Source organism: Ilyonectria robusta (assembly GCF_021365365.1).
Source record: "Ilyonectria robusta strain PMI_751 chromosome Unknown BGZ61scaffold_5, whole genome shotgun sequence".
NCBI lineage: Eukaryota > Fungi > Ascomycota > Sordariomycetes > Hypocreales > Nectriaceae > Ilyonectria > Ilyonectria robusta.
In genome coordinates this window covers 1,767,821-1,793,635 of record NW_025764439.1, presented here as the reverse complement: position 1 = coordinate 1,793,635, position 25,815 = coordinate 1,767,821, and the positions used below count along the sequence as shown (strand labels likewise).

Genomic DNA, 25,815 nt, shown 5'->3' with positions numbered 1-25,815 from the left:
CAGGGTACTAACTATACTGTGAGTTAGGCAGGCCGAGAGTCTGGATTCGGGAGATAGTTCTCCTTTGAGAAGGACAAGGCATGTGTGTAGTAGGCCTGTTCGTGTGTATTGGGCTAATTGTCCGTCCATGGCAGACTCGATTAATTATCCCTGGCCTCGCAAAGTGGGGAATCCTTGCAGAACTGAACCATGCTCCCGTCGCATCTCATCTCGCCCTCACCACTGACGCGATCATCGTTGGCTTGAGAGCCAGAGACCCAGGATTGCATTTCATGGACAGCAATCACAGGCATGTGTCCAGCTGGGGCCAGGCGGCCTATCATCCAATCACTCCGCCCCAGAGCACTCATGCCAACCCGCTAATCATGCACTATGCCGCTAAGACTCCGCTAACACATGCGCTGAAAGTGCGTCCCCCTCCCCCTGGGCTCACGGGCCCCGCCCCCCATACTCGCTGGAGCCCATTAAACAGACAGCCGAGCCGAGGCTTGATTAGTTGGTTTCTGGGCTAGGGCGGGTTTATCTCCTCGCTCTCTGGCTCTCTCCACCCGCTTCTCCACCTCCAGCTCTGTCTCGCCTCGCTCTCCACTGTCTGTCCACTGCCCGTTCAATTTCTCGACATTTCAATCCCTGGACGCGACACACAACCCGCACAACCACGACCCAACGTCGCCCAGTCACTCCTTTTCCTCGCAAAACGACGCCCTCGGATCGCCGTTTCTTCGCCCCGAAGCCAACTCTCATCGATCCGCCTCCAGCGCGCTCGTAGTGTCGCTTGCTTGGATGCCGTCCGCAGCTCCCCCGATGCGCCGCGCCATTGGAGCTCGTGCACCTGCGACATCGACGTCGTGAGCTCCCGATAACGACCTTTCCGCCTGGACGTCGATCCTGAGCGACCCAGCAAACGAGCACGCGATCGAGTGTTTCTATCGTCATAATAATCTACCGTAATATTCGTTCCTCTTCTCCCGACAGCTGTCTCTTCGACCCCCGGCCCAACAATGGCCACAGCCACATCATCCAGCGATCCCTCGCGGGCGCGCTCAGCACCCGCGCCAGCTTCATCATCTTCTTCATCGAGGGCCGCTTCCGATCCCGTCCTGCGCAATGCCCTGCGGTACACCATCTCGGCGCGCGAGTATGCCGCGCTGCACAAGTACATCATCTCGCGATCCCGCGTCCTCCGCCGTACAACCCCGACCCCGGCCCGTGTCGAAAAGGCCCTTCAGCCCCCCAAGGGAGGTGACGACTACAATGCGAGGACTATCCGCCATGCGCTGAGGGTCTTTGTTAGCACTTGGCTTGGTATGAAGGGGTTGGATGTCATCAAGAAGCGCATGGGCGATAAGGAGTAAGTTGATCTCTTGCTGCAGCTCGAAACGGCGTCGTGACTAACCTCGACATCAACAGTGCGAATGCGAATGCCAAGAAGAAGCCCTTCTACAAGTCTGCCGCTCTGAGGCTATCATTGTCTCTCTCGAGCATTCTATTCCTCTACAGACTCCTCTTCCGCTTCCTCACCCGGTTGCGCGTGCACCTGCTGGATCCCACGGTTGAGCCATTCCGACTGCGCAACCCGCGGACCGCCGCCACGCTCACCTCGCCCTATGCCCCGGCCGTTGGTGCATCGTTCGCCGGTTTGGCCCTGGGCATTTTCCCGCCCGAGAAGATGCGCGTCACAATTGCCATATACGCCGTCTTCCGAGCGCTCGAGTTTGGATGGAACCTGTTCGAAGGCGAGGGCCTTATTTGGGGTCGCAAAGGTGGCGTCGCCATGGAGCGCCCTTGGTGGTTTGGAAGCTGGATGCTGCAGCCTCTGGCATATGGCCAGTTGCTCCATGCTGCTGTCTTTGACCGTGACTGTTTCCCCAAGGTTAGTAGTCCTGGAGTGGATATCTGGAGAGTCGTGATAAGCAAGAGACTAATGTAATAGCAGCCTCTCGGAGACTTCATCTTTAAGAGCTCCTCCGCTTACCTGCACGCGCGCCCGCAGGACTGGCCGGCCACCCTCAAGTGGCCACAGACGTCCCAGATCGTGGATAGTTTGGCCCAGATGGCGCGTCTCAACTGGCCGTATGTCGACTTCCCTTGGATCCTGCTTAGGACGCTCAACTGACAACGTTATAGTGCCTATATCTCGCCGACTCTGTTCCCAAACAAGGAGGACGTTCTCCCTGCTACTCTTAGTGCAATTGCGCCGTTGACCTCTCGAGCACACCCGCTTATCACCTCGCTTTCGTGCGCGGCCCTCCATCCTGCCGATCCGTCCTGCGCCCGGAACTATCTCACCTTCTGGCTCAGCACATTCCCGCCGCTGGCTCGCTTCTTCGTCGTCCTCTATTCCGCCCTGACCGTTGTCCCACGTCTCTCAACGCTTTACCACAGCCCCCTGGCCACCCTCCAGCGGATCATCTCCTCCGCCCTCCGCTCGTCCACCTACGCGACTGGTGCCATTTCCACCGCCTGGGCTTCCATCTGCTTCTTCCAAACCTGGCTCCCACGCCATGTCCTCGCCACCCAGCGCTTCTTCCTCGGCGGCTTCTTCGCGGGTCTCTGGGCCTGGGTCGAGCGCCGACACGGTCGCGGTATCTTCCTGTACACGGCACGCGCAAGCGTCGACAGCCTATGGAAGGTGGGCGTTAAGCGACGCTGGTGGAAGAGCATGAAGGGCGGCGACGTCTGGGTCTTTATGCTGGCCCTCATGGTGACGGGTGTTGTCTACGAGCGTGATGCTCAGGCCATCCGCGAGGGCAACTGGCGCAAGGGTATGAGCTGGGTGAGAGGTGAGGGATGGAGAGATTGGAGCATTGAGGATGATGAGGATGAGGATGAGAACCGAGAGAAGGAGGACTGAGGTCACACTTTTAATGTATTATGAATCGTTTTGGAGTTGGGCGAACTGGTGGGCGGGCTCTTGTATGAGTGCATGGGATAACAAGGGCTGGTTCTGAGTGTCATATATCCAATTAATTTGTCAATGTTTCTTCTTAATATGCTACTAATTGTGTTCTCCATATGTATGAGACCGATTGCATCAGCCTCTTTCCATGATGATTTTAGATACCAAGTCGACTCTGTATGCTTGCTATGACATAACTATTCCAAAACTCCCTCAAAACCGTAGCAATCTGATACGACAAAAGAAGAAACCCTCTCTTCTCACCGGTCTTGTCGAACACCGATTCCATATTGTAGGAACGCCCCGAAAATCGCGAGACCACACACCATTGTCAAGAAAAAGGTGATGACAATAGCGCCGGCCCGCGCAGCAAAGAACACGTCCTCGCGAAGTTGATCAGACCAGGTTTTCTCTTGCACCTTTGCAATGGGGGAGCGAGGTGCCTCGTATGGCGGACTCCGCGCGTCCAAGTCGCCGAATTGAGTTGTGTCGTCACGGATTTGGGCTAGAATGCGCCTTTGTTGGCGCGTCCACTCCAGGCGCTCCAGCATGCGCCGGTCGGGCACATATGGCTTCTTGGAAGAAGTCATGATTCGCGGAGGCACTCCCTTGCGGCGGTTGACGGGTCGTTGGTCGTAGTACCTCGCGAATGATTGCGGTTCGAAAGGATCGCCTGTGCGCAAGGGGAGCTCGGGGCGGATGGGAAGAGTAGTCAAGGGAGGCTCGGGGATGGTGGGAACGGTAGTCAAGGGCTTGAACTTGTGCCCCGAATTCTTGTTGTCTCTGAAGGTGCGCGTGTGATGACTCGTCGAGTCTCCAAGATAGTGCGTGTTGGCAGGAGCCAGAGCCATCTTGCTCCGGGGCGTGGGTGAGGTCGGACCGTCCATGATGAAAGTTGGTAATTTGGTTGGAGTTGAGGATTGGGAGTTTTTGGTTCACAAAGTAGGCAAGGAGATATGTTAGCTGAGGTTAGATTAGGGGGAGTGTTTGTCGCCCTTTAAAGCTATAGAAACATGTATGTTCTGGAACTGACGCTGGTGGGGATGGTTTGTGTGAACAATGGAATCGCAGACAAAGGGGCCGGCGTTTCCGTGTTCCACGGTTTGTAAGTAGGTGTAGACAAACATTGTTCACAGCGAATTCTCTATGTTGTTGTAACTGTAGAAGCACGTTGGCGTGTTCCAGATTTTCAGTCCAGAGACAGGTGTACATATGCACGGAATAAGATTGAGGAGTGCGGTTCAAAAGAGTGTTGACCAAACATAGACCTAGGGCGACGAGAAAACCCTCCAATGTGTTGTTTAACAGATGTATACTGTTCACTCGAATATACTCTGAACATGAGCAGTAGTCGGGTTTAAATCCATGTCCCAAGACCCCTCCGATTTCCCCTTCCATCCCACACCTTCTTCTATCACTCCTAGATTCACCACTAAGAATTTCAACAATCTGTCTTTGTGGATTTGCCAGCATCTTTCGCCATGTCGACCGAGACAACCAAACCCAAGGAACCCACTGATGCGGCATTGGCATGCCCGGACAGAGAAGCTCCCGCGCCTCCTATTCCCCCCCGTGGCGTTCGCACTAATACCGCTGATAGCAAAGCCTCGGTCAACAGCAAGTTCACGGAGGTCATCTCGCCCTCTAACTCGCTGCTCGGACACCCGAAGTCGACGCCGCCACCAACCTTTGAGGACCTCCAACCGGCGCTGGACAAGATCCCAAATAGAGAAGTAGTCCCTTTGATTGAGCGCACGGCTGGACCCCCCCAGGTTCGCCTGGATGAAAGAATTGCTGACGGCTCAAGTCTTTTCGGAACTCAAGAGAACCAATCCTTGTTTGAGATCGGTAGATATCGTTCATCTATCGCAGGATACATCGTTCCAACCTACGTCCTTCCCGGCAATGCTTTTCGCACCGCACTCAAAGACCAGAGCCCGAAGGATGAAGTCAGGCTCGAGTACGATAATCTCTGGATTCAGCTTCAGTTCTTCTGGGACACAATGATGCGCATGCAGCCGAATCCCGTCACCAGCGACATTCAAGAGATCGGGCACGCCGTCGATCTCATGGCCGACGTGACGGTTGGACGGCTCATTGCCGATATCCGACCTGGCTACCCGCCAGAGCTCTCTCTCCGCAACATCAAGGAGCTGAGACGCCGTCTACAGAGACTTGAGTTCGTTGTCAGATCCGCCGTCAATTCCTGCGGCAAGGGTCCCAAGATGTACTGCGGATGTGCCATCGGCCTGAAGCGGTACAAGAACAAGACCAGCCTTTGGGCACGCCTCTTCGGGACCCAGGGAGAAGAACCCCAGATTCCTAAGACCCGGGAGTTCCGGGTTCGGGATATCGCTCGCCTCCTGCGCTTGGAGGACTTCCTGACGCATGTGTCGCGGGAGTTCCAGCGCCAGCTCGGCGTGGTGCCCGAGCCGGAGAGCCTCGTCCTCACAACCATGAGCTTCATGGACGAGGAAATCACCGCCTGTGTCTCGAACAAGGGAATCACCAACATTTTGGATCTGAAGCATGCCTGGGTTGACATGATGTGCTCGCCCAAGTTCCGTCGCGCCGTGGTGAAGGAAGTGCAAGACGTGGTCAACGATGCCATCTCCTTCAAGAAGAAGTACGGCCATGCTGGTCACCGCGACGGCTGCGACCAGAAGGTGGTCAAGTCCATGAGCTTTGTTCGACAGCTCTCGGGACGGACTCAGTTGGGAGAGAGTTCTGGGTCTCGGGGCAAATTGATTTCGAGCCCGCTGCGGACTTTTTTTCACAAGTCGTGAGGAAGTGCGGTTCTGGATAGGGCGATACTCTAGAATGGGTGATACTCTAGAATGGGTGACACTCTAGAATAGGTTGATACGGCAAATAAAACGAACTTGCTTGGTATGCTGAATATTACCTCCTCTTCTCCTCTGATTGTGTGATTGACTTGCTGTAGGTTACCGACACCCCATCCCTTTGTTCTGTGTCTCTGTTTTTCACGTCAGAATTGAAAGGGTTTGTCCGAAAAGGAAAACAAAGAACAATGCAACAGCAAGACCATTCGCTTTGGATTTTATCGCCCAACTGAAAAGCCATTGGATGACGTTCCTACAAACGTGCACCAAAGATGACATCCCCATCCCCAATTTCCCACTGATCAAACAACCCCTCTGCCACCAACCTCCCAAACTCGACTGACGTAATTGCTTCTGCATCCCGCCCTAGCATCTCACGGTTGAAAGCCGAGTCAACCCACGGGCACTCGCTCACCGTCGTCTCCGTGTCGAACGCGGCGAATTCAGCGTCCCGAGCGCGCTGCTCCGGCCCTCGAGCAAGGTGGTTGAAGTGCCCGTGGTGTCGCGACTGGGCGACGATGGTGGTTGTGCGTGGGCGCTGAATGGCATCGTATGTTCGTAGAATTGTCGGGATGCGGGCTTTGAGACTCCCGCTGCTTAGTGACGATGAGAACCGTGTGAGATTTCCAAGTAGCGTTCCGAGGACAAGAGCATCTTCGACGGCCATGGCTGCGCCCTGTCCAAGATACGGGACAGTTGGATGAGCGGCATCGCCCATGAGAGCTACACGCGCACTTGCAAACGAGGGCAAATCTTCCACGCTGAAGAGCGGAAAACTCGTGAGTCCTTGGACAGCATGTAGCAACCCCCTGACAACAGGGTTCCAGCCTGCCAAGTGCTCCCTCACCAGCTCCAGCATATTTCCACTTTGGCACCGGTGGTTAAGCCCATGGTCTGCAATAATAACCACGAGGTTGAATGTCTCGCCGCCGTGGATGGGGTAAAGGACTATATGCGCATGAGGACCGAGCCAGAAGTGGCATTTCGAGGACGTGGTGATGGATGTGAAGATGGATGATGAGAGTTGAGAACGAGTGAGTAGCGCACGGTACGCCGATGTATTGGTTGGCTGGGGTCGAATGGTAGGGTATAGAGCTTTGCGGACGATCGAGTTGATACCTGATTGAGAGTTGGATGACGGCCTGAGGAGGAGTTAAAGGAGACATACCATCACACCCAATGATGACGTCTGCCGTCACGATCTCGTCGTTTGAGAGTGTCACCCAAGGAGCTCCTATGTTCATTTCCTTGACCTCACATCCCAATCTGATCTGAATGCCCAGTCTATCTGCCTCCTCGAGCAGGACATCGATGTAATCAGCCCGATGAACGAACCTACACAGATAAGTACCTCGTTGGCAAATATAGATCTCAAGGATCACACTTACAGCCATGGTGCCCCGTAAATCTCCTCGTACCGCGTAAAGTCCCTGTTCAGCAACACTTGCCCATTTTCATAATCCAATGAGAGAGAGCCTAGTGCTACTCCCTTAGACTTGGCGATGAGCTTGTCTAACAGGCCCAGGCTCCGAAGGACATGGCATGCGTTGCAGGGGACTTGAATTCCGTTACCGGCCTATTATACGTGACCATCATTAGTATCCCTCCTAGAAGACGATAGTTCTGCTCAAGGATGGGGGGGTACGTACAGCGACCAAGGATGGAGCTCTTTCAAGGATTGTAACATGAACGCCTGCGTAGCGAGAAAGGGTGATGGCGCACGTAAGCCCAGCAATACCGGCCCCGATGATGGCGACGTTTAATCTGCTGGTCTCCATTATGACAATGTCTCTGGACTTTTTTAAAGGACAAGACAGAAATCGATCCCCCTCCTACGTGGTGGCGCGTTCATCATATTTCACACTTCCCGCTCTAGCGGACTTTCTCCAGCAGCTCTTTCTTCGGTCGTATTGATGGTGAAGGTTTGGGAAGTGTTTGAGGATCGGTGTCCGCAAGAATAGAATTGTGTGACGTGGAGAACTAGAGTTTGTCTGTTTGCGGTCAAGGATTGCCTGGGGCGAACCAAGATTCCGGGACTGGTTCAGTCACCAAGAAAAAAACACTCTCCACAATTCCAGTGGAAAACAGTTTTGTGCATAAAGCGGGAGGGGAGATATGCGATGTAGAGACAAACACCATGTTTGGTGTAAGACAATTGATTTTGGTGCTGAGGTGGCCAAGTTCCGAATGCGGCGAACCGCGGCGGGTGACAGCAGATCTCGGATGCGTCAAACTCTTTGCTACTGGGAGGGCCTAGAGAGCCTTGAGACTAAAGCCTTGAGACTAAAGGGATAACTGATACGATAGAGTGGGTTACAGGTGCGGATCAAGAAAAAGGGTAGCAAGATATGACACTGTCCCAGAGCGTCTCCTGTATTCGTTGATGCGATTTAACCATTCATTGATGCTCAGGGTAAACAAACACCCCAAAGCCACTCCTTGCAGCCTATCATGGATGTTAAACTCTTGGAATCTTGGAATTGGACTTGCATCTACGCATATCGTTCAAACAAACCCGTGTGTCATTTCCACAAACATGAGCTTATCAGTTTGCTCCCTTGGGAGAGACTTGTTTACTTTGCGCAGGAGCAGAAGCCACATCCACGGACTAGTCTACACGCTGAGAGACCTAAGCCCATTCACGATAACCTAAGCACAGTTAGTAAGGGTAAAGAAGGCCAATGCGGTCACACAAACCGTTTTTCTTGCGAATCAAGAGCTCAATCGACCAGATGGGCACCTCCCCTTTGTCATTGCGGACATGGACCAAGAAAGGACGATTGATCATCAGCCACTGTACGCATAGGCGTTTCTCTCGGTAAGAAGCGACGTGCAGGAGAGTATCGCCCTTGTCGTTGGTCGAATACCAGCAAGCCTCGTTCGGATGGTGGCGGATCGACATCTTCCTGAGCTTCGTTACACACACGGCATCTTCTGAAGTGTCGATCATCCGGAATAACTCATTTATGCCGGGAGGGCAGAGCGGGATTCGTGGAGCAGGTGGATCGTAATCATCCGCGGCAGCCAGGAGGTGACAATCGTGTTTGGGCTCGCTAGCGAGTGCAAACCAAGCCGAGGAACCGATTCTCCGGAACCCGACGGATCGCCAGAAGCGGATGGCGATACCCTTGTCCTACTCGAGGGAACCGGAGGCTCTCTCCCGGGCAAACGCCGTGGGCGTGGCGATGACAAGGAACTTCCGGCTCCGTGATCGTGTCTTGCCGATGATGGCGTCAAAGAGGATGTTTCCAAGCACAAATCCGTTGTGATTGTCCTTGATGTGGAACTCGTCGATGAGAAGGATGTCACCAGTGTCGACTTCGCGGTTCCAAATCCCGGAACCTTCTCTGGAGCCACCCTTGCTGAAATCCGGGATCAGTCGGCCATGTTGATCAAACAATTCAAGGCCCATCATTGCCGTATCCACAGTGGGCTCTTGAATTCTGCTGTAGAATTCATGTTGGATCGAATCTCTTCGGATCAGCTTGGACAAACAAGAGCCAGAGTTGGGACTCCACATATTGGCGTGGCAAGCCTCCTTTGCGAGCACCAGCCCGTTGATCCGCTCAAGCCAAGGAAATGGCTCGAATGCGTCGTCGAATTGCGTAACTTGGTCAACGGTTACTCTGCGGGATGTTATCGACCTGGTGGCTGGAATGACGCATCAAATACTGGACATCTGCGCAACTTACTGGTTGTCCTGATCCCATTCGCCTTGCCACAGTCCTTCGAGCGGTGCAACTGGGTGAAGAATGATCTGGACCTTGAAGAGATCTTTGAGGGATACTTCGGTCTCATGAGTGGCCTTGGCAGACTTGGTTGGTGGCATTTCGAGGTTGTCGTCGTCGTCAAGTTGATGTGTTGGCGCTGGCATCTTGTTTGCGGATGGAGGGCAAAACTTGACGTTTGAGTGGTGCGTTGAGGGTCACCTCTGCGGTGTGGCTAGGAGTGGCGCCTTATTTCCTGGGGAAGAGGAAGTGGTGAACTGATGACAAGTGTCGATCGAGTCAGCGGAAGGGGCAGATAAAATAAAACAAAATACACACAGGCCAGGCCAACAGCCAGTGCCTTTAACGCAATAAAGATCCCATAAGGTGAGTGGTGATGCTGTGTGAATCATGGCCTTTCGCCGCAATCGATGTAGTGGGCGGAGGGATCGGCGAATCGGATCGGGACTCAAGAAACACAATCGGAGGCAGGCGCGACCAGGGCGCTGGAAATGCAGCATTCCATTCACCCAACACCAGATTTCTATGTACGCCTTATTTCATCTCCCTTATTTCATCTCCCTTACGCCCAGAGATCCCGAGCAACATCGTCAACAAGCTTCAGCTTGGCAAACATCTTTTCTTCCGTCATGCCCTCGGCACCCACGGCCACACTGGCGAAGCCGCACTGGGGGCTGATGCCAATCTGCGGCATGGCCTCTTCAGCGCTGCGGCCCTGGCCGTCGGCGATGATCTTGGCCGCCTCGAGCACGCGGCTCTTGATGACGGCGGCGTCCTCCAGCTCCGGGTCCTTGGTGGTGACCACGCCCAGGACCACGTTCTTGTGCTTGGGGAGGAAGCGGAGCGGCTCGAAGCCGCCGGACCGCGTGTTGTCGTACTCGAGGAAGAAGGTGTCGTAGTTGAGGGTGGTGAAGAACTTCTCAGCAATCTTCTCGTAAGAACCCTCGCTGAAGTGCATCGACTTGGAGAAGTTGCCTGCGACGGGTCAGTACAAGTTCGATCACGACGGTATTGAGCACTTACCTCTACAGATGTGAAGACCGACATGAAGACCCTCGGGGCGGCCGGCAATGCAGTCATTGTGGGCCTTGAGATACGTCTCGAACAACTTGTCCGGGTCGACGCCCTCGCTCTTGAGAGCGGCAAGCATCTCGTCAGAGCAGAAGTAGGCCAGGGTGGGATCGTCAATCTGGATGTTGCGCACGCCCTCGTCATAGAGAGTCTTCAGCTCCTGCTGGTAGGCCTTGGCCAGGTCGGCGAAGAACTCCTCGTCGTTCGCATAGGCCTCGGCGCTGTAGCACTTGCCCGACGCCAGTCGCAGGTGGAAGTAGCATGGAGGCGGCATGGTGAACTTGCACTCGGCCCACTGCTCGCGGGGCACGCAGTCTCGCAGCAGCTTCCAGTTGTCCAGGTACGGGCTCTTGGTGTACTTGATTTTGCCCTCGCAGACGGCCGCCATGGGGTACTGCTTGCCGGCCTTCTTGAGCGCGGCAATGGGCGGCGCCGAGAGACGAGCCAGCTCCCACGGCACGGGGCTCACTTCCCTGAAGCCCTCGAGCTTCTCGAAGAAGCCCGAGAAGTAGTACTTGCGGTCGAACTCGCCGGACGACAGCGCGCGCACGCCATGGTCCTGCTGCTTCTTGACAATGTCGGCAATGGCGGCCTTTTGCGCCGCGAGGAGCTGCTCGGGCGAGACTTGCCCGGCATCGGCCTGCTCCTGAGTCTGCGCGAGAGCCTCGGGGCGGATAAGCGAGCCGATGTGGTCGGCGTGGAACGGCAATTTGGTGACACCCATGATTTCTGTTATTCTCTCTCTTCGCTACCTGGTTGTAACTGACAGGAGCGGGGAGAGGGGGGCAGAGCGGTTTAAATCGATTATCCCTGACTTATCTGTGGATCGTCGCGAGCTCGATCACAAAACCTCATGATTAACAGCCCCTCAATTCAAGTCGAAAATATCCGTCCCAAGGCAACTGTCGCATAAGTTGACAAGCTTCCCCGGAGCTAAGAACCGCCGAGAAAACGGCTGCTCCAATGACGAATCTGCCGCGTGAATTAGTCTCCATCGAAGACGCCCCTGCCCCTCCCCCACCTGCAGATCGTCGGCTGTGAAGCACGGCTGTTGAGCATCGTGGCTGCGAGCCGACGTTCAACTGGAAGTACGAGAGAGGAGAGCTCCACGAAGCGTTTCTAGGGCTTTTTTGTCCACGACACCCTGGCGCTTTTTATGTTCCAAAGGATGCGGACAGGCCTGATGATAACTGAGAACTGTGGCCGTTACCCCCACTCCAACCAAGTCGTTCCACAGGCCCAGGTGCGGGGATAATTGATGTCTTCTTTACCGAGGGAATTGTCAGATTGCGGAGTTGTTGCATTGAGCTCAATGCTACTGCCTCGCCCTCATTCCATTCATTCACATTGCGATGATGCGCAACTCAATCACCTCCCATCTATGCTACTTGCTTGGAACAATGCTCGGAGTCTTTGAAGGGTTGTACTGGAACCGGGGATGTCATGAGCTGAAGAAGACGTCGACCTTGAATGCTGACCAATTAAAATAAGCCCATTTTGCTTCTTCCAGGTGTCATAGGGTAGTTTTGTAAATTGCTTTGGTAAAATAGAAAGTGACGAGAATGAGGGGACGAACAGGGGCTTGAACTCGTATTAAATATCTTTGGGATCGTCATCGAGGTCGTCAGTGCGGAGACTCGATAGTCCGAGGGACATTCAAACACCTCTATATCGAAGCTTAATGCGAGCTCTAGACAAGTCTCCTCACGTTTTACGCCATGTCCAGGATCCAGAGGCTAAGAATTGTCAAAGCTGATTGACTGGCACTGATATTGTGGGTGTCGCCTGATCTCGGAGGACACAACGATCGTCAGTCGTGCTATACGAGAAATCGTGTCTCAAACCTTTGTAAACTAACCTTGTATAGACTAAGAATGCCGGTCAATGTATATCAACGCCGATTCTGGTTTCTAGCTCGAATGTAGAAGAATGATACCCACCGACTACCAATCTGTTGAATTCCCGCTTTTGCTGGTTTTAAGCGATGTCCTGTACTCCAGTGGAGAGTAGGTCTTCGGTTGAATAGCCGATACGATCTCGCTAGTAGAAAACCCCAGTGAGTAGTGTTGTCTCAGACGGCGAGTAGATCCGAGAGACGCGCAGAAGGCTAGCTGATCAGCATTCCAAGCAGCTCAGCTCAAGGCAAACCGGCAGACTTACCATGCAGGAATAACTTGTTCGGATGGTCAATTGGCTTATCCCTCCCTTGCCTCCATGTCCTGTCCCAATTAAGGGACTGGAGATGACACTAGTGATTGCCTGCCCTTCGGAGGCGCCTGAGGTGAGACAAGGCGAAACTTGTTTTTTGTTTGGAAATAATCTGATCAGACGACATAACACGGCTGGCTCGGCCATTCTGACATGTGAGATGGAATGGCGAAAGTGAAAAATGGCTGTGGTTTCTCTCAGAACGCGACGATGGAATTCGTCCCATCAAACCATCAGAGCGATTCTCACTAAATTATCTAAACGAGGTGGCGCTGGGAGACATGTGGAGAGGCATCGAGTGGTGAGTCACGACTCTGTTTACCTTCGGGACAAGGTGGGCCATTGCGGAGCATCATAACACATTCCAGCCCTCGAGGAATTACTCCCGCGTCGAGTTCCACGCGATGGTTTGAGTGTTTCAGCCTCCCCCGATTTAGGGGCTTTGGCGTTGGATCCCTTCGCCTGTCTCGAACGGCCGAGAGTGCGTCTTGTTTACCGCCATACTCATCGCTAGGGACGGAAAAAAACAAGCAAACGTCGGTGAATGCTCCAGGGCGGCTTGCTCGATGGCAATCGGGCTGAGATACATTTTAGATCAGCCACTGGGGGCTGCTGATCGCATTGTATGCGGTGCATGGTAACCTGGGCAATGGTGATATGTTTCACTGGAATTAGAATCTTTTTGGTCGGAGTACCTGGATAGAGAGAATTTTTTGCAACTGCAAGAGTAGAGGTAACGTAGTGTAGAACAGATTCTACATATGTAAGAATTAACAAACTCATGGTCCAGTTCACTGAAATTCTTAGGCTCAGATGATTGCACATGCGTAAGGTCTCTTTGTATATGGTTTCCTGGTAGTAGCTCTGTCGTATCGTGAGGATCTGGTTCATAGGGATGTTGCTAGTAATCGTGTTGACCCATGAGCTCAATACGTGTTGCATAGTGTAACGAAGTATAGATTGTGAAGGTCAACTGTTTTACTAATATGAATAGACAATGCCAGTGTGCTACATGATTGTGTACCATCTATTACACCGACAAATGTAGCTAGTAACAGCCCAATGGGGACATTTGCTTGCATTTGAAGAAGATACAATAGTCACGCTACAACGCGACAACAACACCTCCGAAAATGCGAATGTTCAGTACTACTAAAGCCCAAGAAGCACTAGACTCCAAGATACTTCTATTATTAACCCCTACTCACAGACAACCACAACAAACGAGCACAGAGTCGTAACGGGATTGATGTCCAGGCTACCCTATACTCTACGGACAATACGAGCCCCCCCGGGGCCGAGGGCTGGGCGGTCTATTTTGATTAGCAAATCTGTCTCACTTTAGAAAGACAAACACATCTCCTCTCAACGCCTCTCGTCTCCCCCCCTTCTTATTACCAGCCTCCAGCCCTATCAAAAGCCCGCAAACCACTATTCCCCAGATATTCTGTTTCAGCCATGTGGGCATGACGAAGGCTAATCGGAGAGTTGCCCGAGGCTGTCAAGTATCATACGATCCACCCGCACTGTATCTCATCGCGTGCGCCTGGGCCTTCGCCCTGCAGAAGAGCCATGTCATCATGCTGGTTTCCTGACCGTGTCTTGTTTGTCTGCATAGACCTCGTGGGCTCAACACAAAAGTACTGTTGTCTGAGACGGACTACATAAATCCCCATTCCCGGTCTTGGCTACAGATGAGCGGTCAACGCTGCGAAGCGTTGGTTCCGTTGATATTGTCCGTATGATGGTATACACTGACATGAAGACGTCCAAGTGGATGATACATGGACACGTTTGTTCAGGAACGCGACAATGAGGCTTTACAAGGGCGGCTCAACACACTAGGAGCGCCTCCTTGGGCTGTCACCTTTTGGAAGCGCCAAAGGCGCATGCCACTCGCAAGAACCGAAGACTAGGCTGGTTAGCCCTGATCCTGTGTGGGGTTGTCTCTGAGACGAGTTGGTAGTGTTGAGGGAGACCGAAGAACTTGCTCGGAGCAATGACTCCAGAGCTTCAAGATTCTAACCGATGAGCCGATATGTCGGTGTGGCGATGGGCCGATTAGATCGCCGAGCACGACACGAAGCCAATGCTGAGCAAGTCAAACTATTGACTAAGTGGGTGGCCTCAAGTTGAGGGATGCTCCGAATTCGACGACAGGGCTGCAGCAAGGAGTCTCAGGGAACCGGCTCGTCGCGTTCCGACGGTCTGGAGGTGCTCCAACTCTTGCCCTGCATCGTCTCGATTCCCTAGCGGCAGGGAATCGCTTTCCAGGAATCCAGCGCAATCTTAGAAGGCAAGGCATAGGCAAGGCGTGTGCGAGGGGGAATTCCTCAGGGCGTCCGAGGTGGTAGGCCGCCCAGACGGCGTTGTGAGACACGGCGGGGGCAAATTGGCCAACTCCCAACAGGATGCATTCTTAGCCGTCCATGGGAGTGTGGACGTGTCTCAACCTCCTCGCGAGACTAGCACGCTGGCCTCTGAGGTTGGTTCTCAGTGCATTCGTTGCGGGCTCCGGACTTCCGGCTGGGCTGAGGGAGCCCTACCGACTGTTGTGGACGGAGGCGCATCAAAGGGAGGGCTCATGATGTATAAAAGAAGTCCTTGGACCCCTCAAACCCACATCTCCTTTCTTCATCACTCACAGCAACAACAGCCTCGACTTCACTCGCTTACCTCTCCGAGAGCTCCCTCAGTCTTTTACTCCTAGTCACTCGTTCAACTAGTACCACCTTCAAGATGCTTTTCTCTTCCATCGCCGCTGTGGCCATGGCCAACCTGGCCGCTGCCCAGATGCTGAACAACACCCCCATCGCCACTCCCATCCCGTCTTCCTCCAGCACCTTGCTCCCTACCGATGGCACTGGCTCTACCGACTTTAGTACTGATACTTCAGGCCCTACCGGCACTGGTACTTCAGGCCCTTCCGGTACTGGCACTGATAGCACGCCTTCTGCCAGCGGCACCAACGCCCCTGGCAACAGCCCCGCCACCGGCCTGGATGGCTTCGTCTACTTCGGCTGCATCTTCTCCACGGATGGCTTCCCCGGCTTCGAGCTGGTCTCAACCTCCCCGAGCAACACCGCCGAGTTCTGCGCTGCCCAGTGTGATACCCGCTTCTTTGGTGTCTACGATGAGTGAGTAGTCATATCCACCATGTCATTGAAACCAGCTAATCAGGCAAATAGGAACTGTTACTGTGGCTCAGCCCTTGATCCTGATACCACTACCAAGGTCCCTGACGACCAGTGCGATATCAGTTGCCCTGGCGATGAAACCGAGTCCTGCGGTGGTGATCGCAGCATTGCTCGCATGCTCCGTCGCCAGAGCGTTGCTGCTTCGGTCCTCCTCTCGGTCTATATCAGCACTGATTCTAGTGACAACACTGACACCGTCACTGTTGGCAACACCGCAACTGCTGTGAACACCGCTACTGTTGATAACACTGCTCTTGTCACCACAACTGCCAACGGTGAGCTCACCACTGAGGTCGTCACTGCTACGCTCACTCAGAGCGATGGCGAGGTCGTCACCACTGTCCTGACCAACACTCTCGTCACCGTCCCCACTGGAGTCACTATCATCTGCTATGGTGACTACTGCGCCCCTGAGTTCCACTGCCCCGTGTGCACCCGCTACCAGGTTGTCTGCCGCGATGGAAGCTGCTGCCCTGAGGAGTGCTCCGGCGATGACTGGAACCAGCTGGTTATCTGCGAGGGTGACAACTGCCACTACAGCTCCGGTAACTGTGACCGCAAGATCACCTGCCAGGGCGATAGCTGCACTGTTGAGAAGGTCACTGTGGGCAAGAACCTCGTCTGCACCAACGGTGACTGCTGCCACGAGACTTGCACCGACAAGTGCTGGCAGAAGGAGACCTGCGATGGCGAGCACTGCACTGTCGAACCCCCTTGCACCGGTCCCGGCTGCCCTACTCCCCAGCCCAACGTCCTTACTCCCGGCAAGGTTGTCTACGTTCCTAACGTTCCCAACTCTCCCGCTGCCCCCGGCTCTCCTGGCTCTCCCGGCGCTCCTGGCTCTCCCGGTTCTCCTGGCTCTCCCGCTGCTCCTGGAGCCCCCGGTGCCCCCGGTGCCCCTGGAGCTCCTGGAGCCCCCGGCGCTGGTCACACTGCTCCTGGCGCTCCCGGCGGCGGTGCTACTGCTCCCGCCGTTCCCAGCGGCTCTGGCGTTCCTGGTACTTCCCCCAGCGACACCCCCTACGTTGTCGTCTCTAGCTCTGGCAAGAAGGCCGCTTCCGGTCTCGCTGCTCTCATTGCTGGTGCCGTCTTCATGATGTAAATCCTTACTCGAGAAGACACATCTTTAGCAGGAGCAACAGCGTGGATGGATTCGTTTCTTGCCAGCCAGGTTAGGTACACGGCCACAACTGGTGATGGATTGGTGATGTCACCTTTGAAGGTGGTTAACACAGATTAGACTAGGAAGTAATGGAATAAAATTGGTTTCCCGAACTTGAATTCCAGTGCGAGACATAACTGAAGTGACATGCCAACTCCAATTAACTAGACGCGAACTAGAAACGAGATCGACACCTGACATTCCCCTGTCAATTACTTGCCTACGATCGATGACAGGCGCAATCAATTAAACTCTAGACTTCACTTGGGTCTGTTTCAGATCACTCTGAAGGTTCAGGCTCGCATATGTACGCTGACTGACATTTCTGTACGGATCTCTCTGACCTCCTATTTGCCGCAGCATGCGCTCAAAGTGGACTTAAAGGCCCGAAAAGCTGACAACCCCTACTTCACGTACCCAGGTTCCCGATGATCCTCGGCAATTCTGACATAGGCCAAGACACGCTCGGACGTTCTGGATAAGTCTTCGTGGAGAAGGCCCCCAAAGAGTAGACTAGGACCCTTGTTTATGTACGGAAGAAGCATGGGGCACTCCTTAGTTTTGTGATACATCATTTTGAGTCCCAGAGCTCATCCATCATCCCGGGATTTTCAACTCTGACAAACAGCTGGGGAGCGTGGACATGCCAGAAGGCCAGTGTGGGTTGATATTATACCACACTACCCCTCATCTGCAAGAACCCCAGTAATTGCGCGACTCTGGTTGCACTCAGTTGAGTAGAACATGCAGCAAGGCTCTTGAGGTGCCATGCAATGGTCGATCAATCTGGCCTTGTTCATTCATACTAATCGCCCTTGCGCTGCATTCGAAGGCGCGGGCTTACGCACTGAATCCAGGGCATTGTGCTGTTGGTTGATCATTTCGACACAGACATTGCATGGTCTAGACCAGTCTCTTTGGATCAAGCGAATATGCATCGTGACCCAAATGCCGCTGTTAGCGATCGTTTTTTGCTGCGCCGCAAACCAACAAAGAAATCATGCAAGCCACAGAGGGACTGTGGCAAGCACCCAACAGAAATAGGGTCACGATTTGGCGCGGAGGCTGGCAATGCAAGCAAAACTACGGCAGATCAATTACAGACACGAGGTAGGATTGGGAGGGACGAGACCAATCCAGACCGGTGATAGAGCGGTTGGGGAAGGCAACAGCCACCGCAGGCGGTAACTAGATGAGGCACAATGGTGGCTGATGGACCAAGGTCCAGACTCTCGGCTTGATGCATGTCATTTGCAGCGGCCCTGAAACGAAGTCATCTTTTGTGATGTTGGTTGAGGCAGGCTGGTCCAGACCGCGACTTCTCATGGCGTCAACCCTCCGAAACACTTGGCTGCATGAATCGAAATGAGTCTCCATTCACACTTGAGCTGGAGCAGGTTCTTTTGTGTGGCGTCCCGACTCGTTCGAGAAGCAAGGGATGTGCTGTGGCGAGCCGAGAAACCCGATTGTGCGGGCCGTGGCTTGAAGAGATTGAAAGGGACCTAACACAAACGCTTGGCAAGGATTCGAGAACGGACTGATGGTGCCACAGGTTGAATGTTGCCCTTGGGCATCGGAGATATCCAGCCGAATGGCGGTAGCTTGGATCGAGGCATGATTCGGTTAGTGGGCGATCTTTGTGAAGACTCATTCAGCGGAGGCTTGACGTAAGAAAATACTTGAACCATCAACAGTTCTTTGACAAAGAAACACCGCCCGGTGACAAGAGGTGGGTAACAGATATGCGGCACAGGGATAAGGCGGGCGGCAATGCACAAACCCGGGCGCGGCGCATTCATTGCGAGCGAGTCATGAATGCAGGAATTGTAAGGATGAGCAGTGGCGATTGCCAGGAGAAGCAAAATCCAACGAGAGAAAAAGCCACAAGACGGCCGGGATCATTTCACGGTCCATGCTGGACCGCTTTGCTGTGACCGACCGACTGTTTGGCATCATCATCACCGACATTTTGGACAAGCCTTATTATGAGGCCGGGCAAGCCACCAACTCACTAAGCTAACGTGACCTCAATACCGGTACTGCATGGCTGGAGCTAAAACACGGGAGAGTCGCTGGGTCCCTCTCAAGCGACCCACAAGGCCGGGTCTTAGCAGGTCCAACTCATCGCCGGCAGTCAGTTGTTGAACCCTGGGCTGGGAGATCCGGTTGGTTGGGCTCTTCTGTCTTACACCGTCACTGTGACTGTGCGGAGGACAGCGAAAAAAGGCTGGCGTTTTAATGCGTGCCCTAGTTTGGTCTGACCGCCCCGGCGGAATTCCACAGGTTCGGGGACGGGAGATCGGCCCTGGAACCGGGAAACGGGGTCCCGGTTTGGAAAGGACACGATGAGAGTGTCTGGTTTATGGGGAAGAGGTGGAGAGAGACAGGTAGAGCACAGTCAGAGTTTTATGTGGGATTGGGCGTGAAGGTGGTCGTGTGATGGGCCGTGGGTAATCGTGTCAAGCGGCAGCACGATGAAGTCATATAGATGGATACATGAGGCGTGACTGCGGATCACCGATGTGGTTATGAGGACGAGTGAGAAGACAAATCCCGTATGCTGCCACTTCACTGCCGAGTTTCAAAAAGCCCTGGAATGCAAAGGCAGTGCGTCCCTCATCTTGGACCTTGTCCGCCCTATGCCCTAGAATCCGGGTGCCGCCATCCCGGGGCCGCGGGAACGGCACTCCACCCGGGGCGAGGAGTCTGGCGGCGCCCACCTCTCCGAACCAGCCGCCTGGGATTTCCCAACCTTACACGCACTTTTGCACTGACTCGGCGCGCTGCATGGTGCGTGTTCTGTCGGCCTGTCTCATCTAAAAGTCTGCAGGTCCGGCGGGGGCGCTGAGAGCCACTCATGTCTCTCGCGTCAGGTCATATCGGGACTACGGCCACTGCGGCATGGGGAGGAGAGGGCGGAATAAGAACGAGGAGGAGAAGCGGCATGGATCGGAAACTAGGCGCTGCGGTTATTTCTGGCGGTGACTTTTTGGCGACTTTTAGTCTGAGAGCCTAGACAGGCTTGGCATCTGGATAGAGCCAGTCTGGACAGCACTCCGTAGTTGCCATGATCCGAACCATCTGCTTCTCTCTCCCTCTCAACAGCCCAACCCCGATGTAACGCTGGACCAACCATTTCCCACGTCCCCGAAGTTCACCCTTCGTCACCCGCCGCATCGGTATTCCATCTTCTTATCCCCGTCTGGTCATCCAGGGCTCCAGAGGGATGGGGTCGCCCCCGGGAGGGGGAGGGGGAGGGTCGTCCCGTTCTGGTCCCGCGTGGGCGGGTCCATCTGCCAGCGCATCACCTCATATTCGCTGCACCAGGCTTGGCGTTCCCTTGTGCCGGTACGACTGCGCCGTTTGGGTTGTGTGGCACCGTGCGGGCGGTGTTTGTCGGGTTTTTGGCGCCCGTCTGCTGCAGGTTTCTCGGAAGGCGATGAACAGGTGTGTCTGGCTGTCCACTGGAGACGGGCTACGTGGACGACAACTCAACAGAGATTGGGTCGATGGCGGAGTCCTTCACCGTCAAGGGCAGCAAGAGTTGGAACTAGAGGAGCACGTGAAACCGGACGGCATCGAGTCGGAGGCCGCGGCGCAGAAGGGACCCGACAGCGCGTTTCTGGGGCGGTTGGCTTTCGGGCAGTGTGCGTCGACGACCCGTGGCGCTGGTTCTAGCAGGGTTGTGACGAGCGCTCTACCACGAATGCAGACGGGGGCGTGACGTTGCTCGACAAAAGCATCCACACAGAGACGACTTCTCTACAAACTCGATGTCAGCATGCTGTACGGAGATCCAAGGATCGCGCCCCGTGTGGTTGAGATGGCGGCTACACCAACTGGTTAATGCGGTTCAACCGGTGGCTCGCTTGCGTGGCTAGTTGCTGTGAAATCTCTTCGCTTGATCCCCCGCACTGTGGCAAGTCGACGGTGGTTTTCTTGGGAGGATGGGGGTGTGCTCGATGCCCACCGGGTGCTGTGCTGTGCTGTGCTGTGCTCGTCTCGCCTGTTCTGAGAGGCGGTCGTGATGCCAACAAACGTAGCCTCGTTTTCAGCATCAGGCTGGTGGAGAGAGCACACAGCACAGCGGCCTCGCTCAGTGGACAGTCCCCCTATACCATCCCCTGCAGCCCCTGCAACCTCCGCTGCACCATCCCTGACGTCCCCGTGCGGTGCGGAACCGAGGCACGTCTGGCCCACTGCCATCACGCACTGGTCAGCGACGGACGGGAAGCAACGCACACTACTGTAGGCGACCCATGGTGGTGGGCGCCAACTGTCCGAGGAGCAGGTAATGTACATGGCATACCCGCAAACGCACAGCCGCCAAGGGCTTGGTTGTTGGGTGCGAGTGAGCGGGGGTTTGGTTTATTGCCTCAGCTGGCAGAACCCGGGAGCCTGGTAGGTGATAACGATTAGTTGCTCTCGTCAGCCACCGGGCTTGGATGAGGAGAGATGTACAGTAGTGACGCCCTAAGGGTTATCTATCTGCTCCGTACTCCGTACACTATCCTTGGATCTGCTCCATACTACGCCGAATGGAATCCTGAATCCTGGGATCGAAGCAGCCAGGGTGCCATGCCCGTCTCGGTGCATCTGGCCAGCCAGGATATGGACCCTCTCCAACCGTTACTATACGCGCGTAGAAACGTAGGACTAGGACAAAGCACTCACTCACTCTGATGAGGAGTACAGTCCAAGTTCGGCGAGATCCACCCCCCGGACCTAACCTAAGCCTTCGAGAGAGAAAGAAAAAAATGACCCGCCCGCATCAGGCCTAACTCCCAACCAAGATGGTTCCCGCCCTGGGCCTGGCTCGGCTCGTGCGCCTCCGTCTGTGTGTCGGTGTCGTGCGTGGAGCACCTGGGAGCACTAGGAGGCTAGGAGGCTAGGAGCACTAGTAGAGCGAGCGCTGGAGCCGCGTGTGGTTTTGGTAGATATTTAGGGCCCTGGCACCGGCGTCAATCATTGCCTCGTTCCGTTCCCTCTCCTCTCGATGACAAACGTGCGTCCCTCGTACAGCGTACATCGTACATTCATTCCCTTGAATCAATAACCTACCTACTGATTAATTGTCGCGGGGGCCATTTTCTTCTTTTCATTCTTCTCCTTCTTCTCTGTCCGATCTGCATTCCTATCTCAGGTAAGCCCGACTTTGCTTTTTGTTCACCTTCTTTATTCCCTCCTCTTTCGTCGCTCTGCAGCCGTTTGTAGCCCTCCGTCGTCTTCCCTGCCCCTCTCCTCCCCTCGTTTCTTTCACAAGAAGCAAGGCAACCAAGATACAACATCCCGCTGTTGCCGCTACGGACTTTTGCCTTATCGTCTCAGCATCGCCGTCCCTTTCGGATCTAGGTCTAGCCTTTCCCCCGAATCAACTCGCTTGGCAAGTTGACATGGCGCCAAACACACACATGCACACCATGCACACCCAGACACACATCACATCACCCCGCGCCGGCGCATGCACAACTGAGAACATCCACGCACACACAAGCAGAGACACAAGCAGAGACACACACACACATGACCATCGTCACGTACGAATAGACGGCTCCTAACTCCCTACACAGTGTCTAGCCCGATCCTCGGACCGTGACGTCAACTCCCCGTCCCAATCCCCAATATCAAATCTCAAATCTCAAACCCGCGAGACACAGCCAACGACGCCACAGCCAGCCCGTCTCTGTAATCCTCCGACCAGCGTCTAGCGCGCCATTGACTGGCCTTGGGTCTCCCGATAGTTCGATTCCAACGCTTTTCAGCTCCGACTTCCGACTCTCATCCTCCTTGAGGCTTTGGCCCAGCTACGCCGGGAGGTGTTTATACGGCTCCAGCTCCGTGAAACCGCCATGAATTCCCCGCCTGACTCCATCGTACGCCAAACTCCTGGCCCCGAATCGCTCCTCGACAGTTCCCGCTCCGACCAGCACGTCCGCCTCCCCAGCATGTCGCCCTCTGACGATGTCGATCCCTCCGAAGGGAAATCCTCCGGAGAGAAATCCACCGCTGGGCGCTTCGGTCCCCCGTCCCCTGCCTCATCCTCGTCTGCAATTGCCGTCGGTAGCGGCCAAGAAGCCGCCGTCATCCAGAGTATCGAACGCGGCGAGTACGACTGCAACGACCTCGATGACACCCGCAGCCTGACCGAGAGCATCCGCCAGCACATCGTCGATGGCGGCCTCCGCTACCACGCTTATCACGCCGGCAAATATTTATTCCCCAACGACGAAACCGAGCAATACCGAGACGACCTGAAGCACAACCTCTCAATCTACTTGTGCGACGGCGAATCATTCTTTGCACCCATTCATGAACGGCTTGAAACTTCAGCCATGGTGCTTGATTTGGGTAGGTCTTCACCAAACTTCCCTGTCTGAGTCAGCTTTGGATGAGTTTGGCCAATGGCATCTGGATGGCACAGCTGCGGTCAATCAAGAACCTTTGCCACGGCTTTACCTCAGTCACTCTCCGACTCGCTGTCGAACCCAGGTTTCAAGTGGAAAGAGATAGAGTGGCTGTGTTTTAACACTGAGACTGACATGATTTGTTACAGGCACTGGAACTGGAAAATGGTGTATCGATCGTAAGTCAATTCTTACATACATGTGCAAGCTCTGTTATCTACCAAGTCTTGGTCGTCAACTGTAGCTCGTTGTATTTTCATCTTGACTGACATGACATGCAGTGGCTGATGATTACCCCAATTGCGAATTTCACGGCATGGATCTGTCGCCAATTCAACCCGATTGGGTTCCCGAGAATGTCTTGTTTGTCGTAGATGACATCGAGCACGAAGCAGGCTGGACATATCCTGATGAAAAATTCGATTATATTCATATCCGCCATACCATCCATTCCATAAGGGACCGACCCCAATTGTGGGAACGAATATACAAGTACGCTCGCCCGCCCGCCCGAGTCGATTGGCCTAGTTCAACCAGCTAACCTTTGCACAGACATCTAAAACCTGGGGGTTACGTCGAAATCCAGGAGTTCCAATACATTGCGGCCTGCGACGATACGTCTTGCGATGGTCCATACGCTGTCCGGGACTTTTTGCGCTACCTGAAAGAAGGCATGGCAGCCCTGGGCACCGATCTTCTCGGCATTCGTAATGTCGAAGACGAGCTCATTGCCGCAGGTTTCCGAGGCGTCGCTCAAACCAACCTCAAATGCCCTATTGGACCCTGGGCCAAGAAAACCCGGCTGCAGGAATGTGGTCATGTCTTGCGAGATGTCATCATGTGGGGACTTATTGGCTTGTCCCGAAGACCATTCCGCGACGGCTTGAAGTGGACAAGCCTCCAAATCGAAATGTTCCTCGTCGACGTTCGCAAGGCCCTCAGCGAAGAGGTCAATGGCCTACCAAAATTCCACTCCTACTTTCCGTTTCACAGCCTCTACGCACATAAGCCATTGAAGTAGATCGGAGTGGATGTGTATGGCTCAAAAAGCGGAAACTCGATCTCCATGAGAAGTCTGGAGATGAGCAGAATCGCACTGCTATGCCACCACATGATGGCGGCAATCTGCCCCTCACCCAAGGGGCCTTTCAAATGCGACAAAGGCCGTGTTACGGCCTTTTGTGACGATACCACAATATTCATGATGAATTATGACAGCATATACCTGGCTCAAGATAGAAAATGGTTGGGGAACTGGCGCTTGGTAACTATGGAAGTACTTTGTTTGCAATGGTCAATTATATCGGGACGGCCTCGGGGTCAATTAGCGGCATACTTGGTAGTTAACCAGGGAGCGATGCTAAGGAGAGTGTTTTACGTGTTTTTTTTTGCATCCCTTGTGATATCTGGCGACTGGAGATGCCCATGTATTGATGCAGCCTGACTCAGGGCGCTGTGAAATCAGGTACGGCACTAAGGTGGTCTCAAGTTAAGCATAAACTTCACTTGAAGTAAACCCTGATCATCCAACGTGTGACAACTTGAATCGCTACGGTATCAATACGATATTTGATAATATCTTAAGACCCTGATGGATTAACCATACACCACTACTTTAATAACCCTGCTTGATCTTTGTTGCTCTTCGCGGGAGTTGTGGCCAGCCTCGCTTGGAAAATATCTAAACACCACACCCCTCGCCTGAAGGGTGCATTCAAATTTCCTGCATTGCGGTCAAGTGATTGAAAGATCATATCATATGGAGGTTGATCACGAGGCTTTAGGAATATGTATCTCTAAGTATCCTATTGCCGAAAACGGCAATTTTGGAGACTCCCCAGTTGAGTCGTGGTGATGACGAAGTAAGGCGTTCGAGAAACGTCCCAAATATCCAATGGGAGACTTCTTTGCTATCGCTATCGGACGAAAGCTTTCCCGAATGCTTTTGTTTCATTGGTGGAAGGAGTTGAAATGCACATCACCTGATGTAAGCGTCTCTTCACGCTCCGCAAGCTCGCCTGCATGGATCTCGATGACCTGCCTCTTTAGACATGGTCAGCATTGGCAACAATGCTAAAGGAAGACCTTGGACTAATGCCGCACCAGAGGAGACTCGATGTACCTGGCTATTGCTATTCCCAAGATCTTCGTTTTGGGCATGCAAGTTTAATGTCGACAGACTCGGTGGCTGCCTGCAACCTACATAACTAGTTAGTATCCAGCAACTGGTTTGCGTAATCATATGAGTTAACGTGACGACGCTTGACGGAGCTCAACCGCGTCACGGCCTACGCGACCACCAC

The 25,815-nt window shown here is 54.1% G+C and overlaps 10 protein-coding genes across 10 annotated transcripts; 5 read left to right on the top strand and 5 right to left on the bottom strand.

The window, feature by feature from the left end:
* Positions 1-1,001: 1,001 nt before the first annotated feature.
* On the top strand, positions 1,002-2,854 carry BGZ61DRAFT_475336 (uncharacterized protein; the record flags this gene model as incomplete). The annotated part of the gene is made up of 4 exons (XM_046248678.1): positions 1,002-1,351; positions 1,411-1,873; positions 1,937-2,073; positions 2,128-2,854. 4 exons carry the CDS (start codon positions 1,002-1,004, stop codon positions 2,852-2,854), a joined length of 1,677 nt encoding a protein of 558 aa, XP_046107798.1.
* Positions 2,855-3,113: 259 nt separating this feature from the next.
* Positions 3,114-3,786, bottom strand: BGZ61DRAFT_569506 (uncharacterized protein; the record flags this gene model as incomplete). Its single annotated transcript, XM_046256032.1, has 1 exon — positions 3,114-3,786. The coding sequence occupies one exon, from the start codon at positions 3,784-3,786 to the stop codon at positions 3,160-3,162; it is 627 nt and encodes a 208-aa protein (XP_046107797.1). The 3' UTR covers positions 3,114-3,159.
* Positions 3,787-4,380: 594 nt separating this feature from the next.
* BGZ61DRAFT_569503 (uncharacterized protein) lies at positions 4,381-5,754 on the top strand (the record flags this gene model as incomplete). Its single annotated transcript, XM_046256031.1, has 1 exon — positions 4,381-5,754. One exon carries the CDS (start codon positions 4,381-4,383, stop codon positions 5,683-5,685), a length of 1,305 nt encoding a protein of 434 aa, XP_046107796.1. The 3' UTR covers positions 5,686-5,754.
* Positions 5,755-5,765: 11 nt separating this feature from the next.
* On the bottom strand, positions 5,766-7,648 carry BGZ61DRAFT_586277 (uncharacterized protein). Its single transcript, XM_046256436.1, has 4 exons — positions 7,392-7,648; positions 7,131-7,318; positions 6,911-7,077; positions 5,766-6,861 (listed from the first exon to the last, which is right to left on the bottom strand). The coding sequence occupies exons 1-4, from the start codon at positions 7,518-7,520 to the stop codon at positions 5,996-5,998; spliced, it is 1,350 nt and encodes a 449-aa protein (XP_046107795.1). The 5' UTR covers positions 7,521-7,648; the 3' UTR covers positions 5,766-5,995.
* A 723-nt stretch (positions 7,649-8,371) lies between these two features.
* On the bottom strand, positions 8,372-8,644 carry BGZ61DRAFT_529908 (uncharacterized protein; the record flags this gene model as incomplete). Its single annotated transcript, XM_046253477.1, has 2 exons — positions 8,372-8,391; positions 8,440-8,644. 2 exons carry the CDS (start codon positions 8,642-8,644, stop codon positions 8,372-8,374), a joined length of 225 nt encoding a protein of 74 aa, XP_046107794.1.
* Positions 8,645-8,711: 67 nt separating this feature from the next.
* BGZ61DRAFT_187235 (uncharacterized protein) lies at positions 8,712-9,788 on the bottom strand. The gene is made up of 2 exons (XM_046237767.1): positions 9,435-9,788; positions 8,712-9,368 (listed from the first exon to the last, which is right to left on the bottom strand). Exons 1-2 carry the CDS (start codon positions 9,614-9,616, stop codon positions 8,876-8,878), a joined length of 675 nt encoding a protein of 224 aa, XP_046107793.1. The 5' UTR covers positions 9,617-9,788; the 3' UTR covers positions 8,712-8,875.
* Positions 9,732-11,600, bottom strand: BGZ61DRAFT_187227 (uncharacterized protein). The gene is made up of 2 exons (XM_046237766.1): positions 10,494-11,600; positions 9,732-10,445 (listed from the first exon to the last, which is right to left on the bottom strand). The coding sequence occupies exons 1-2, from the start codon at positions 11,263-11,265 to the stop codon at positions 10,033-10,035; spliced, it is 1,185 nt and encodes a 394-aa protein (XP_046107792.1). The 5' UTR covers positions 11,266-11,600; the 3' UTR covers positions 9,732-10,032.
* Positions 11,601-15,271: 3,671 nt separating this feature from the next.
* Positions 15,272-17,102, top strand: BGZ61DRAFT_187169 (uncharacterized protein). The gene is made up of 2 exons (XM_046237764.1): positions 15,272-15,886; positions 15,938-17,102. Exons 1-2 carry the CDS (start codon positions 15,489-15,491, stop codon positions 17,046-17,048), a joined length of 1,509 nt encoding a protein of 502 aa, XP_046107791.1. The 5' UTR covers positions 15,272-15,488; the 3' UTR covers positions 17,049-17,102.
* A 3,043-nt stretch (positions 17,103-20,145) lies between these two features.
* Positions 20,146-20,885, top strand: BGZ61DRAFT_187141 (uncharacterized protein). Its single transcript, XM_046237763.1, has one exon. The coding sequence runs from the start codon at positions 20,335-20,337 to the stop codon at positions 20,830-20,832; it is 498 nt and encodes a 165-aa protein (XP_046107790.1). The 5' UTR covers positions 20,146-20,334; the 3' UTR covers positions 20,833-20,885.
* Positions 20,886-23,053: 2,168 nt separating this feature from the next.
* Positions 23,054-24,533, top strand: BGZ61DRAFT_346106 (S-adenosyl-L-methionine-dependent methyltransferase; the record flags this gene model as incomplete). The annotated part of the gene is made up of 4 exons (XM_046239847.1): positions 23,054-23,456; positions 23,662-23,691; positions 23,794-24,004; positions 24,065-24,533. The coding sequence occupies 4 exons, from the start codon at positions 23,054-23,056 to the stop codon at positions 24,531-24,533; spliced, it is 1,113 nt and encodes a 370-aa protein (XP_046107789.1).
* Between the last annotated feature and the right edge of the window lie 1,282 nt (positions 24,534-25,815).

What these genes read in the sequence shown, in the direction of transcription:
- BGZ61DRAFT_187141 (XM_046237763.1), top strand. Translation starts at nt 20,335, where the DNA reads ATGGGGTCGCCCCCGGGAGGGGGAGGGGGAGGGTCGTCCCGTTCTGGT.
- BGZ61DRAFT_586277 (XM_046256436.1), bottom strand. Translation starts at nt 7,520, where the DNA reads ATGGAGACCAGCAGATTAAACGTCGCCATCATCGGGGCCGGTATTGCT. An exon ending in ATTTACGGGGCACCATGGCT is followed by an intron (nt 7,078 to 7,130) that starts GTAAGTGTGATC and finishes TTATCTGTGTAG; the next exon opens with GTTCGTTCATCGGGCTGATT. An exon ending in CGTCATCATTGGGTGTGATG is followed by an intron (nt 6,862 to 6,910) that starts GTATGTCTCCTT and finishes ACTCTCAATCAG; the next exon opens with GTATCAACTCGATCGTCCGC.
- BGZ61DRAFT_187227 (XM_046237766.1), bottom strand. Translation starts at nt 11,265, where the DNA reads ATGGGTGTCACCAAATTGCCGTTCCACGCCGACCACATCGGCTCGCTT. An exon ending in CGGTCTTCACATCTGTAGAG is followed by an intron (nt 10,446 to 10,493) that starts GTAAGTGCTCAA and finishes GACCCGTCGCAG; the next exon opens with GCAACTTCTCCAAGTCGATG.
- BGZ61DRAFT_187169 (XM_046237764.1), top strand. Translation starts at nt 15,489, where the DNA reads ATGCTTTTCTCTTCCATCGCCGCTGTGGCCATGGCCAACCTGGCCGCT. An exon ending in TTCTTTGGTGTCTACGATGA is followed by an intron (nt 15,887 to 15,937) that starts GTGAGTAGTCAT and finishes TCAGGCAAATAG; the next exon opens with GAACTGTTACTGTGGCTCAG.
- BGZ61DRAFT_187235 (XM_046237767.1), bottom strand. Translation starts at nt 9,616, where the DNA reads ATGCCAGCGCCAACACATCAACTTGACGACGACGACAACCTCGAAATG. An exon ending in GAATGGGATCAGGACAACCA is followed by an intron (nt 9,369 to 9,434) that starts GTAAGTTGCGCA and finishes AACATCCCGCAG; the next exon opens with AGTAACCGTTGACCAAGTTA.